This window comes from Lynx canadensis, chromosome C1 (genome assembly GCF_007474595.2).
Source record: "Lynx canadensis isolate LIC74 chromosome C1, mLynCan4.pri.v2, whole genome shotgun sequence".
Taxonomy (NCBI): Eukaryota; Metazoa; Chordata; class Mammalia; order Carnivora; family Felidae; genus Lynx; species Lynx canadensis.
In genome coordinates, this window is record NC_044310.1 from 206966560 (window position 1) to 206980900 (window position 14341).

The window sequence follows — 14341 nt, forward strand, 5'->3', positions numbered from 1 at the left end:
CCAGCAAGACATATCAGTCAGGGCCAGAGATATTTATCAGTAGGCAATATAGTTAATAAGACAAATACAGTAATAAAAAAACAATTCGCGGCTCATCCTCAGATTAACTAACCTGACAACGATGTCCGTGGGGCTCCTGACAACCTGCCTCCAAGACTCCGTTGTGGGTGCTGGGATTGCTTCCTTGTCTACGAAGGACGAGCACAAAGTGTTGCCACTCTACGCTTGGTGGCTGGGGTTAGAAACTTCAGATGAAGGACGGATAGCACTGAGAAATGTAAAAACTCACTTCTGTTTTGTTCCCTCGCATTCGATAATTAATCTGCAAACACTAATAATGTACCTGTTACCATATAAAATAGTGATTTCTCATTTTGCAAACTTCTCCCTTGAATCACAACTGCATCATTTTTCTTCAAGATTTGGGAGAGGGTCAAAGGGGCGGTTGGGGAATCTCAGAAGAAATGGGACTTTAGAGCCAGTGGTGTCCTCCGCTCTTGGGTGACTGGACGTGGACTCGGTAGGACACAGGGTCTTCCAGCAGTCACGGGAGGCCAAGGACATAGAAGTCATCCCCCCAATTAGTTAACTCTGTCTACGCCTCTCCCCGGGGCAGCCAACCCCAACCAGTCCTAGAAAGGCATTTGCTACTCTGCTGTGACACCCAGTCCCAATGTGTGGGTGTCCTTCCCCACACCACCAACACTCAGACACTGGACGTCCTACAATTCATCTGAATTCTAACACCATCTACAGAGACAGAGTGTCACATCTCATGGGTTAAGGGCTCAGGCCCACAAGGCTGCCTCCCCACCCCCCAACTTCAGATGCCAATTCCTGCCCAGGTTGTCACCTGTGCTTCTGACTCAGTGGCTGTAAATCAGAGGTCCCCACGACTCCCTCACTGGGTTCTATTAGCTTGCTAGAGCAACTCACTGAACTCAGAGAAACATGTTGCTAGTGATCGCTGGTTTATAAGAGGATGTCAGTCAGGAACAGCCAGATGGAAGAGATACACAGGGCAAGGTCTGGGGCAGGGCGAGGAGCTCCTGTGCCTTCTCCAGTGCTCCACTCTGGCAAATCTCCAAGGGCGCATTAACCCAGAAGCTCTCTCAACCTGTCCTTTGGATTTTTCCGGAGGCTTCATTACAAAGACACATTTGATTAAATCATTTGGCCGTTGGCCATTTGATTCAACCTCCAGCCCTTCTCCCCTCCCCAGAGGCCATTGGGGTGGGGCTGAAAGCGTCAGCCCTCCAATCCGGTTGGGTCTCCTAGCAACCAGCCTTCATCCTGCAGCCCTCAAGGCTCCCAGGTGTCTCTTTCTACCTTGGCCAACCCACCTGATCTAGTCCTGGCTGGCAGTCCAGATTCCTGAAGGTCTGCCTTCTGTGGAAATACACACTCTGTGTAGGTTAGGGCTTAGAACTAGCTAGATGCCTTGTAACCCCAAGAGCTCCCTCCCAGGACCCAGGCCCTCTGGGTGCTTTCTTAGTTTGGCCCAAAGTTACCTTATTAACATAGCAAAAGACACCTTTGTAGCTTTCTATCACTTTGTAAATTCCAAGGGTTTGGAACTTCTGTGCCAGAAATGGGCATGAAAACCAAATACACATCTCTTATGATAAATCACAATATCACAGCAAACGTGATCTTTTGTGACAGGTCTGCAATTTTTTGTGGCAATCTCCGTATCTTAAATTTATTCCAGTTTTCGTCAAATAAAGGAGTTTTCATAAATTTTATCTTTTTGAAGACAGGGCCTATAGACTCATTGACTGAAGTGTATAAAAGATACAAGTTGAATTATATAAAAGTAAGAACTTGAGAAGAACTTTTCCCCCAGTACAGAGATTATAAACCAGTTCTAGAGGCTGCTAGAGTCAGAAACTGGGTGCTGACTGGTGAGAAAGGGCTAATGATGAGTAAGCTGGTAAAACCAAGTGAAAAAGAGAGAAGAAATATTGTCTAGGAACCTTGACATTATGACTTTTCCATGAGATTTTCCCAAGTTCTGTATCATAAATTTGAAACTTTATCATCTCATACACTGAAGAGGCATTCAGAAATGGGACCGGATACTTTGAAATTGAATATGCCCAGTGAAATGTGACCAATTTCTATTTTGGGGGAGCAGCCTATCTGTAACACCTAACAGGGCCACTCTACCAGACGGTATTCGGAAAGCAAACTCTCCCGGTCCTTTCTGGAACGAGTACTCCTGGACCCAAGAGCCAGGGATCCAGTCTGGGTCCTGCAGCTACTTTTATACTTCTCTCGTGGACTAATGTCCACGCGGTCCTATTTGTGTATCTTGTAAGTACAGTTGCACCAATGAGGAACTTGACCTAGTGGGAGTCACGCTCTCCCTTCCACGATGGCTTATCAGGGAGAGGACACATTTATCTCTGTACCCCTTAGTACCTCGCACCCAGGAGGTGCCCAAATGAATAAGTGGAGTGTATATAACCCTTGGATTTCTGCTAAAACTATTCCTATCTTCAACTACTCAAAATAGCATAACAGAACGGGACGAGGAAACTGGAGAAGTAAAGCGGGCTCTCAAAGGCATTAACCACACTAGCATGTTTGCTAGGGTACAAGTAATCTGTGTCAACAGTTCAAAATAAATTTACTCTTAAATAAGGAAAGCAGTCCCCCACCCTTTCCTTTCTCTCTTGGCTAACCAAAATATCCATACTTAAAGTACTCAAATAGTTGCAAACAGCAAAGCTCAGCCGATGTGACAAATAAGAATGACAAATTGTTGGAGTGCTGAATGTGCGGTTTTGATGCATAAAGAATGATGATGGGCACCTGGGCGGCTCAGTCCGTTGAGCATCTGACTCTTGCTCTTGGCTCAGGTCGCAATCTCGAGATCAAGCCCCGCGTTGGGCTCCGCGCTGGGTGTGGAGCCTGTTCAAGGTTCTCTCTCTCTCCCTCTCAAAAGAGTGATGAGTAGAGCTCACGGGTTTAAAAAAAAAAAAAAAAAAAGGAAAAAATGTTTTTAAGTCTAGATACATATTTTAAACCATTCTGATTTTAGAAACGTGATGAGTTCTCCAAAAACAAAAGACAAAAATACATCTTGCCATTTTAGAAAACAGACCCTCCAGCCCATCACCAGAAGTGAAACACGTACCCCTCACTCAGTTCCCAAGGATGTCGGCACCGGGCGTCTTCTTTGCGCACTTGCTACAAAACCGGTCTTTACCTTGAACGCTGGGGACATGCCCCGCCGGAGCCAGCGCTGAGACCAGGGCTGGGACTGCCTTCATACTTCCCTGCGGCGACTCAGGCACGGACGGGTAGTGAAGCAGGGAACAGTGTCTGGCGTTAGAGGAAAGGAGTAGGAGAAGGCCAGGGGCTTTGGTTTTCTGCCGTTTGCCTGAGTGCAAAGGTTTAGAAGAGGTTTAAGTACTTTTAAAAGGCTCTGTTTCTTTTGTTGTATTTTCAATAACAGAGAAACAGCATTTTTTTTTTTACTACTCATAACACTTTATTTTTACTTTGTACAAAATACAAAAATGCAAATCCAGAGAGTACAGACCAGTAGTGACAGGCACACTGCACAAGAGCAAACCTTGTCTAGCAAGACGTTAGTTTTTTAAACTTTATTTTAGTGAATACATGCATTATATAAAACAACAACAACAACAACAACAACACAAAGAGGCTAGAGATTTCACTATTTCTACCCCCAAAATAATGCTTACTATCAAGACTTTGGATGGGACCAAAACAAAAGAATTAAAAAGGCCGATAATACATATATTTTTTTCATAAAAAAGTAAAAGCCACCATAAAATGTGTTGTGGGTTTTTTTCCCCCATCACACTGATTACATTTCTTCTGAAATGCCACACGTGTAAACAAAACAAAACTCCTGAACTGGACAGTAAATACTCGGGAGGGTTAGCCTAGGTACCTGCTCAGTAGTTTAAAGCGTTTTTTAGACATTTTGAAGCCTTTCTATCATTTGTCAGTACAGTGTTCCAGCCATCCTGCCCCTTTTTCCCTTTGATATATATCCCGGGACAAAAATGCTTGCATCATTGAGTCTCTGTTCCCAAGAACTAGTTTTGAAAAAGGAAGAAATGTACAAAAATATTTAACAGAACTATGAAAGATGTAGGAAAGGAGTTTTCTTCGTCACAAAGTAGTCTTTGCTTTTGCATGGTTTCTTCTGTATACTCTTCACGGTTGGTTTATCTGCCCCATGAATAAGACAGCACCTATAGAATTAAGAGAAAACAGAGCGTGACTCTATAAAAACCATTTCATAAAATAAGATAGAAGGCGTGTAAAATAAGGGATAGTCCCTAGAGCTGTCCAACACAACTTTCTGCAGTGATGGAAATGGTCTATAGTTTCATTGTCCAATATGGTAGCTACTAGTCACAGTGGCTATTGAGCCCTTGAAATATGGCTTAGCTAAGAAACTGAATTTTAATCTGTTTCATTTTTTTTTTTTTTAATGTTTATACGTTTTTGAGAGAGACAGAGACAGAGCATGAGCAGGGGAGGGGCAGACAGAGAGGAAGACACAGGATCCAAAGCAGGCCCCAGGCTCTGAGTTGTCAGCACAGAGCCCGATGCGGGGCTCGAACCCATGAACAGGAGATCATGACCTAAGCCGAAGTCAGACGCCCAACCAACTGAGCCACCCAGATCCCCCTAAAAGATAATTCATTTTAATTAATTAAAAGTTAAATAGCCACGTGTGGCTAGAGGCTCCCATATTGGACTTTGGTTCAGGAGAACACTAATTATGACATTAAAGATACTTGTTTCTACTCTGAACGAACACGAAGCCAACCTCTCCACAAAGATAATCTTCTCCTTCTTTTTTAAAGCTAGAGAGAGAGAGAGAGAGAGAGAGAAAGAGAGAGAGAGAGAGGAGAAAGGGAGAAAGCACAAGTTGGGGAGGGGCAGAGAGAGAGGGAAAGAGAGAATCCCAAGTAGGCTCCACACAGAGCCTATGCTGAGACCAATGTGGGGCTTGAACTCAGAAACTGTAGATCATGACCTGAGTCGAAATTGAGTCAGACGCTTAACCAGCTGAGCCACCCAGGTGCCCCCTTTACTTAATCCTCATAATTGTACTAAGAGGTAAGCACTACTGTTACCCACAGTTTCTTTTTTTTTTTTTTTAATTTTTTTTTTCAACATTTATTTTTTTTGGGACAGAGAGAGACAGAGCATGAACGGGGGAGGGGCAGAGAGAGAGGGAGACACAGAATCGGAAACAGGCTCCAGGCTCTGAGCCATCAGCCCAGAGCCTGACGCGGGGCTCGAACCCACGGACCGCGAGATTGTGACCTGGCTGAAGTTGGATGCTTAACCGACTGCGCCACCCAGGCGCCCCATGTTACCCACAGTTTCAAGACAAAAGCTAAAGCACAGAGCCAACTCTGAGCCTGTGACTTACAAAGCCAAGATTTATCGAATTAACAATCCTCAGGCCGGAACAACAGAGAGGGCTCACAGGGGTTGATGACGTGTGGTTTCTTATAAAATTGAACTACTACATTTATCAGAATATGGACCAAAAAATCAAAAGACATCAGAAACCCCCAAAAGGGCTGCAGAGCTCTATGTTAAAAACAAACCAACCAACAAATCTAAAATCAGCCTTCACAAGATTCCATCACACTCTGTAAACACGCCCTGGATTTTCTTATCTCTTTAAGGTGGGCGGTTCTATTCTTCAGTGTTTGCATAACACAAGGGAGTGGAATTAGAGCAGCAAGGTTGGATTTCACTAGGATTCTGGGGACCTTTCTGAATGTTAACAGCCAGTGAGCAACAGAAGGGAAGAATCACTTACCTGTGGGATTATGTCGGATGAAAAATAGAAAGGGTCTGTCTACTATAAACCAGGGAGGTGACGACCTTGCAATTAGAATCGCAGCTACGGGAAGAGAGAGAAAATGTGTTACACCCAGCATGAGGCCAGCAGGGCAGCAGGCTGGCTGGATCTTCCATGCTGGAGTTCGGGGACACAATTCCCGTCCCTTGGGCTGGCCAGGTTAGAACAGGCCCAACGGTCACCATTTACGGAACACCTACTGTGGCCCAGGCCCTTTCCACTTGGGTGTCTCATTCAGTCTACACAAGTACCATCGTCCTTAACAAATGTACTTACTCCGTAGACTTTTTACGAGGATTAAGTGGCATAAAAACTATTATAAGCTCCTAGAACAGTGCCTGCCACTGAACGACACCTAATGCATATTCACTGTTATTATTAGCTGTTTTGTATTCATACCGTCTGCCTTGCTGATGAAGGCCACTGGTCCTCTTAGCTCAGCCAAATCCCTTCTGTACACCCAGGCCCAGCTTAGCGTTCAACCGTTTTGTCTGTGACTTTTCCTTCGGTACTTCTCCTTTGCGTGGTAATGGAGACCACTCACTCATCTGGGACCTGCGACCTCGTGTTGCTGTTCAACCCGTCGGGTGTAGACGCTGGACTTAGACAGCAAACCGTTTTAGGCCCAGAGTCCCAGTCATGCTTACTCTGCCAAACTTACCCGTGGCGGCTTCAGTTTTCTTGTTTTTTAATGTTTACTTATTTATTTTCAGACAGAGAGCGAGTGCAGTGTGACGAGGGGAGGGACAGAGCAGGGGAGAGAGAGAATCCCGAGCAGGCTCCACATTGTCGGCACAGAGCCTGATGTGGGGCTTGATCTCACGAACCGAGCTGAGATCTCGAGCTGGACGCTTAACTGACTGAGCCACCCAGGTGCCCCATGGCCTGGGTTTAATAAACTTGTCTCAAGGCCTCGCAGGAGGGCAGGTGCCGGGCATCACGGCACTGCTTTTTCCGCGATGGCCCGGTTCCTTTCCTCAAACCCCACAAAGCACTAATGGCTTGGGCTTAATGTCACAAAGGAAACATCTCCACTTATATTGGGGAAAATCCCCCAACCCAGGGTGACTGAAAAGCAGTCAACGGTTAGCAGGTTAGCAGGTCTTCTGGACTGAACCGTATCCCCTCGAAATCCGTATGTTGACCCTAACTCCCAAGGTATCGAAATCTGAATGAGGTCATGAAGGCGGGGCCCAAATCCAATGGCGCTGGTGTCCTCATAAGAAGACAGGGAGACAAGAGGGATGTGCGTGTAAGACAAAAGGCCACGTGAGGACACAGGCAGAAAGCAGCCCTTGACCTTGGGCTTCCGGCCTCCAGAACTGTCAGACATAAACTTCTGCTGCTTAAGCGCCCCCAGTCTGTGGCCCCTTGCTATAGCAGCCCTGCTGACCGACCCAGCAGGGCTGGCCTCCTGTGACTGGGCAGTCATGCTAGCGAGAACCCCACACTCGGGTCAGGACTCTGCTGCCCCTGTCTTGAAATTCTTAGTAAGTTTTCAGTAAGGGCTCCATATTCACATTTTGCACGGGGCCGTGCAAATTAACGTAGCCAGTCCTGATAGTTACACTAATTGGCAAAACTGGCCAATAACGGGCAGCATTCGGTTCTCACTTATCATCACCTACAAGAGACAAAAGGCATCTTGAGAATTCTAAGTGCTGTTATTCTAGGTCTTTGTTTTTAATGCTATTTTAAAGGATTACAAATTAAGTGTTTATTCTAGAAAGGCCATAAAGTGTCTATTCGGAGCATAAACGGTACCTTTTAACGACCAGAAACATGCGACCCAGTTACAAGCCTACTAGGATATTCACTTTATGAGTTTGCAGAGTTTGGCCAGACCTGTTTACCCCATCTCAGATGGATAATGAGGGGGTACAGAGACCAACCTAAGATCGCTCTATTTTCTCCTTCATCATATAAACCATGAGGAGAAAGCAGATGTGGATGTTCTACTTATCAGAGGAGGCTGCACAGCCGTCCTGGGAATTCAACAGCTGCTTGCTAATTCTTCACTTCGTCCTGGATCCAACCTGGCTGCCTATTTCCCATGGCGAGTGGCTATTATTTTATGTTTCGATATGATGATTGGGTTTTCCTGCCAAGAAGAAGCCAGCATCTGCTTTAACCTTCCCAAGGGCAGGGGTCGGCAAACCACTGTCCCCAGGCCAGGTCTGAGGAGTCGGATCCTGCCTTTGTAAATACATAAAGCTTTACTGGAACACAGCCGCGCCCATGGGCTTGTATCCTCTGTCCTGCCTTCACACCACAATGGCAGCGTTGAGAAGTTGTGGTGGAGACAGGACCGCCCACGAGGCAGAAAACACACACTACCTAGCTCTTTACCGAAAAAGCATGTGGACTCTTGTCCTGGAGGAATTGCTCGCACCGAAGGGCTTTCCTTTACGAAACAGACTCTGAGCTTTGAGGGTGCAGGTCCTTAACCTGTCTAAATTCACCACTGTCACCTGGGGGGCAACCCACGGTGCCCGGATGAAAACAGGGTTTGCTCTGTATCTGCTATGTTGACGGGCAGACCGCAGCACTCTCCCTCCCCCTGCACCCCAGCCGGTCCTGGCTCATGACCCAGTTCTTACTTGTTGCTGCTGAAGCTTTCGTTCCGTCTTCACTGACTTCAATTTTTGCTTTTTGCAAGATTTGAGAGACGTGAAGGTTTTCTGACCCTGTTTCCAGAAAATGAAACAAAAACAGCATTTATTTGATATGTGGGCCATCGGTTTGGCTGCGGGAGCGACTTCAAATCCATGGCAAATTCCAGTTCTTAAAAGGTGTCAGGAGAAGTGACCTCTTCCGGTCTGGTGACTGGAGGTTGTGGGAGGACTATCGACCTGCAGCGAGTTTCAATCTCTGCCAAGCGAACTGTGGTTTCGCTTTGGAGGAGGGACTCCCCTTCCCTGGATGTGTTAGTGCCTCTCTCAATTCAACTCTGACCGCTAAGGATTGTGTAAAAAATAAATAAAAAGAGCAGAGCTTTATTTTTTTTTTAATATTTTTTTTTCAACGTTTTTTTTATTTATTTTTGGGACAGAGAGAGACAGAGCACGAACAGGGGAGGGGCAGAGAGAGAGGGAGACACAGAATCGGAAACAGGCTCCAGGCTCTGAGCCATCAGCCCAGAGCCCAACGCGGGGCTCGAACTCACGGACCGCGAGATCGTGACCTGGCTGAAGTCGGACGCTTTAACCGACTGTGCCACCCAGGCGCCCCAAAAAGAGCAGAGCTTTAAAAAAGGAAGTCCAGTTTTCCAGAAGAAACGAGGCAACAATATTATTTTTCAGTACAGAATGTCAGATCTAGGGAAGATTGCAGAGGGGATTTACAGATGGGGAAACTGAGGCCCAGAGTGTTAAGAAATCTGTCCTCAAGTCTTACGGCTGGTTACTGGCAGAGTAAGTGCTCGCTCTTCACCACAAAAGCCACTCATCTCATGGCCATATCAGTGAGAAGAGTGTGGAGGGTAAGAAGGGTTTGGAACCAGACTCAGAACTGCAACTGTGCCTCTAGAACCTTCTAGTGAATTAACTTTCCTTCTCAGCAGATTCTTATCGCTCCAGCGATACCCGCCGGCTGTAGCATTCGAGGAGAACATGAACGGAAGTTAATGCTAGCCTTGGTGGGACATGGGTCTGGATGCAAAGGGAAAAAGTGCTTTCTGTGTCCCCTGGTTTTCACCTGCACGGATGCTGGGCTCTAATATGGCCGATGGGGAATGAGAGGGGGACATCTGCAGGGCGCATGTCACCTGCGAGTTAAACATCACACCTCAGGGGAACTTCAGGCACCTGGTCCTCCTTCGAGCACCCGCGAACTCCCATGGCCACTACGTGGTATATAGGCCACAGAAGAGAACCCCGAAGGGGAAAACAATGAAACAAGGCTAACTTCACTGGGCTGAGGAATCCTGTTAAAATGATTCTGATTCAGGAGCTCTGGGTGAGACCCAAGAGTGTGCCCTCGAAACGAGCTCCCAGGTGATGCTCATGCTGCTGGACCGGGGGCCAGAGTCCGGATGCCCGAGGACAAAAGAGCGTCAAAATATCCCTGTGGCTACAAGTTCGCCAGGGCCACAGTGTGGATGGAGCCCTAGGACGGGTACACAGGTGCTCGCCTGCAGGCCATCGAGATTGGTAATGAGCTTGTCAAGGGGGAAAACAGGAAAGGAGTACAAATAATGTTTAAGCCGTGACTTTTCTCTGGAAGGAGGCTGCTGTGCTCCAAATTAAAAAGACCAAGAACCGACTATTGAATATCACTCTGGGAAAAGGTGCATATATTGGCAAACGAGGTGATACGACACCAGCTGTGTCCTAGATGCTCTGGCAAAGAAAGCTTCTCATCAGACACTTTGAATTCACATGATCTCGGATTAATGGGCATTAACACACCTGGATATGGTGCATACCTGTTATTGTTTGATGGAAGCAAGTATCTGAGAGTTCAAAAACCTTGATTTTTGCAAACACCGGGGAATCGTTTGCATTTGGAAGAGAAAGACTACTATCTAAGAGCTACATTTTTAAGTAATGAAGACAATACATGAAGTGCTTGTTTAACGGTGTCGACTCACTCTGGCTTCACCTGAAACGTGCACGTGAAACGTGGGGACAGGTGATTTACGCTGATCTAAATGACGGAGGATGAGCAGCATCATTTGGTGACGAATCAGACTAAATCTGGGAGGGTTTCAGGGCAACACACTCCTAATTTTGACCTTTTCTTTCTGAACGAATCAGAGACCCAGTTTGTAACAGTCTTCAAGTTTCAGAATGGGGTTTAAGGCGAACATACTTGTTATTTTCGAAAAATTTGCTTTTGATGGATCAAACATCTCGGTGATGCCGAGCACTTTCAGCGGCTCCTTCAGATCTGTTTGTGCTACCGCCGTGAACCTAGCAGGAAAGGAGAAAATAGGGGGAAATCATTATACCGTAAATGACGTAAGAGGGTGGAACCCGTGCCGGTGGGGAGACGTTGACAAAGCGACTCCTTTGTAAGTATGCTCTGAACACCAGTCTAAACTGTGTCTGAAGTTGTACTTCCAAGATTCAAGTTAGAGGACAAGTCATCTCTCGAGCACTTTGCTAGCAAAATGAGGACACCGTGACAGGAAAGGGGGTGGTCACCCCCTCGTGTGCGACGGGCTTCCCCATTCCGGTACCTAGGCAGATCCGCGGAAGCACCCTCCCTTATGCTGATGGGGGGGGGTATCTGGAATACCCCCCCGAATATCTCCACTTTTCCCCCATTGCCAACCGAAGAGCCATCATCATGGCTGCTGTGAGAACCACCGTCCTTAGCGGGATTGGTCAAAAGGGAGGAGACACATTCCTGCTCACTCTTGTTGAGATTATGAAAGCATCTTACCGTTAAGACTGGAACAAACATTAGGAATAGGTGAGAACGTATGCTACGGGTGTTGGGGCGTAACCTTGGGTTTCTTGGATACTTGCGATCTATCTGGCCTTCCAGCCGTACATATGTAAATGTCAGTTAGTAAACCTATCGTCAGAGGATGTTTTACCAGGTTTTATCCATCTGGGGGAAGAGCAAAGGGTAGGTGGGCAGATGGACTCTAATGATAACTTACCACTATCGTTGTGCTTTACCTATTATGTCATTCTGTAATGTACACTTACCATCTTATTCATTTACATCAAGCACTGCCGACATGCTCATTTCACACATGTGTATACACACACACACACACACACACACACACACACACACACACTCCTGGGAGGATTGCTAATACTTATTACGAATGGGCTTCTCTGATTACTTAACTCAGTGACTAGAGAAGTAAAAGCTTTTAGAACTGGAAGGTAGCTTTACCACCCCGAGACGTGGGTGCTTAAAAGCCCTGGACACTGGTGGCAAATCACAGTCAGGGGACGTTTGCTGCCTCTTTCATGGGTCTGGGTACAGCATTCTCGGAGCTGACAGAAATTCAGGATTTGGGCAGAATTTAGGATGACTTTTCCCTTGGTCTCAAGTCATAACAGTTCAAATTCCACCAATATTACACTTTCAGGGTATAGTAATAAAAAAAAAACCTACCATAGATACTAATATAAGAAATCTGCCCGAATGGTTTCAAAATATTCCCTTACCACCTAGCTTTCGGACCTTGGCCTTCAGAAGCTTCCAGCTAAAACTTAAGAAGACTAACATGAAACTCCTCATCAAAACGCTACGAACCTTTACCGTGCCGTTATACATGTATTTTTCAGTCTTGGGGACAAAACTAAATATGTTAAAAGCTCTCAAAATGGCATAAGGAGCTTGAGGTCAGAGGTCAGGCTGCCTTCTTTTCTTCCCCACTGTCATTATCCTGCCGTATGAGAGGCACAGGGATTGGAAAAAAAAAAAAAAAAAAGAAGAAAGAAAAGCAAAAAGCTTCTCCAAAAGCAGACCCTTGTATTCTCTCCAGGCAATTTCTGCAAAATAAATCAGGCCTCATGACGCGCCATGTCTTAGCCCCACGTTGTCTGGCACCTGACGCGACCGCCACCAGGGACCGAGCGCTCTTACTTGGGCAAGATGACCTGTACCCTCTTGGGCACCATCGTGCTCATCCAGCTGTCTATGGTCTTGGTGCTGATGTGAGGGATGATGGCCGTCAGCGGGGTGGAGCTCTCCGTGGGCAGCGCAATCAGCATGCTGATGCTTTCCCCGTGGTAGGGCAGTTCGATGAAGTTGTACCATAAATCGTTGGGGGTGCTTGTAGACCCTAAAGAAATCAGAGGCAGGTTCAGTGCATCCCCTGATTACTTCTGAGAGGGGTAGGAGCGAGTGCTGATCACATGGGTGGCCTCAGAGGGCAGAGAGCGGTTCCGTTTGGAAACTTCTCTTTTCCAAATATAGTTTCCTTAGAAAGACAAAGATAAGGACCGTTATTTCTTCTTTCCCCTGGTAAATAATTCCCTTTCTTCAGTTGAGATCTGTCTTAACAGAATGCCTTGGGGCGTCACCAAAAATTCTGTTGAGTGGAATTTAACTGGATCATGAGGCACTTAGAATACAGTACTTTGCAAGAAGCTGACCCCTATCATGTGAATAAGAGAATGAATTTGGGCTGCCTGAGAACGGTTCTTTTGGCTGAGCCTACGGGAGCATGTGAAGAGGAAGGAGAAAGGGATGAACGGCTCCATTGTGTAGGAGCCACACCAACCACCCCACCCCAACCCAACCCACGCCAACCCCCAACCACCCCAACACATTTACAATCTACAGCGTGCCCCGAGGTAGGGCACGCAGTCCCGTTTTACACCCGGGGGGCTGCGCTTACAGAAATTAAGTAACTTGCCAAGGGACACGTGGGCTAAGTAAGCAGTGGAGCCCCAGGACTCAGGCTCAGTATGTCTCATGCCAACAATGACCTTTGTAGTTCGCTAACGCGACTCCCTATTCACTCTTCACCCATTCTGGTCGTTGTCCTTACGGCTTTTCGATACCTTATGGTATTTGTACTCACAAATAAAAGCCCGAGAACAATTTAGACCAGCGCTTCTCAAAATGTTGGTCTACAGAGCACCCATCCTGCAGGACGCTCAGTAGACAGATTCCACACGCCACTGAATCGATTCTTCCTACGGATTCATAATAGACCCCAGTACCGTAAAGGCTCCGAGTCATTCTGAAGGAAAGAAAGCTGTTTGGCTTTCCGCAGGTTTCCCAAGCTAATTTGATCCTAGAACCCTCTCATCTCATGTGAAATATTCAAAATATTCAGCAACTGATCAGCACAACTGTGTGCGGACCGGTTGGAGCTGATGAAAGCACATTCATAGGGCACCCGGGTGGGGTCAGCCGGTTCAGCATCTGATTTCAGCTCAGGTCATGATCTCGTGGTGTGTGAGTTCAAGCCCTGTATCGGGCCCTGTGCTGTCAGCTGAGAGCCTGCTTGGGATTCTCTCTCTCTCTCTCTCTCTCTCTCTCTCTCTCTCTCTCTCTGCCCTGTCCTGCTTGCATGCTGTCAAAATAAATAAACTTGAAAAAAAAAAAAGCTTTTTTAAAATTTTTTTTTTCAATGTTTTTTATTTATTTTTGGGACAGAGAGAGACAGAGCATGAATGGGGGAGGGGCAGAGAGAGAGGGAGACACAGAATCGGAAACAGGCTCCAGGCTCTGAGCCATCAGCCCAGAGCCTGACGCGGGGCTCGAACTCCCGGACCGCGAGATCGTGACCTGGCTGAAGTCGGACGCTTAACCGACTGCGCCACCCAGGCGCCCCAAAAAAAAAAAGCTTTTAAAAAAGAAAGCGCACCCATGAAGGGTGCCAGCTGGAAGCCCAGCTCGGGGGGTACCTGGTCCAGACAGGCCCCGGCCTCCCCGGGAAAGAATATTCCACACAGCATGCCATAGGATCCCGGGAAAACTTCCCATTAGGCCTGTGATGCCAGTTATAAAAATTAACTAGGTGAACGGAAAGCCAGCATTTCTAGA

At 46.7% G+C, this 14341-nt stretch overlaps 1 protein-coding gene across 1 annotated transcript in view; it reads right to left on the bottom strand.

The window, feature by feature from the left end:
- Nucleotides 1-3473: 3473 nt before the first annotated feature.
- The window catches only part of SERPINE2 (serpin family E member 2), a 62635-nt gene continuing 51767 nt past the window's right edge, over nucleotides 3474-14341 (bottom strand). Inside the window, exons 5-9 of the mRNA XM_030325855.1 lie at nucleotides 12428-12626; nucleotides 10685-10785; nucleotides 8473-8559; nucleotides 5831-5914; nucleotides 3474-4235 (exon numbers count right to left, since the gene is read on the bottom strand). Of these exons, the coding sequence (XP_030181715.1) occupies nucleotides 4198-4235; nucleotides 5831-5914; nucleotides 8473-8559; nucleotides 10685-10785; nucleotides 12428-12626 (509 nt within the window). The 3' untranslated portion in view covers nucleotides 3474-4197. The remainder of the gene's footprint in view (nucleotides 4236-5830; nucleotides 5915-8472; nucleotides 8560-10684; nucleotides 10786-12427; nucleotides 12627-14341) is intronic.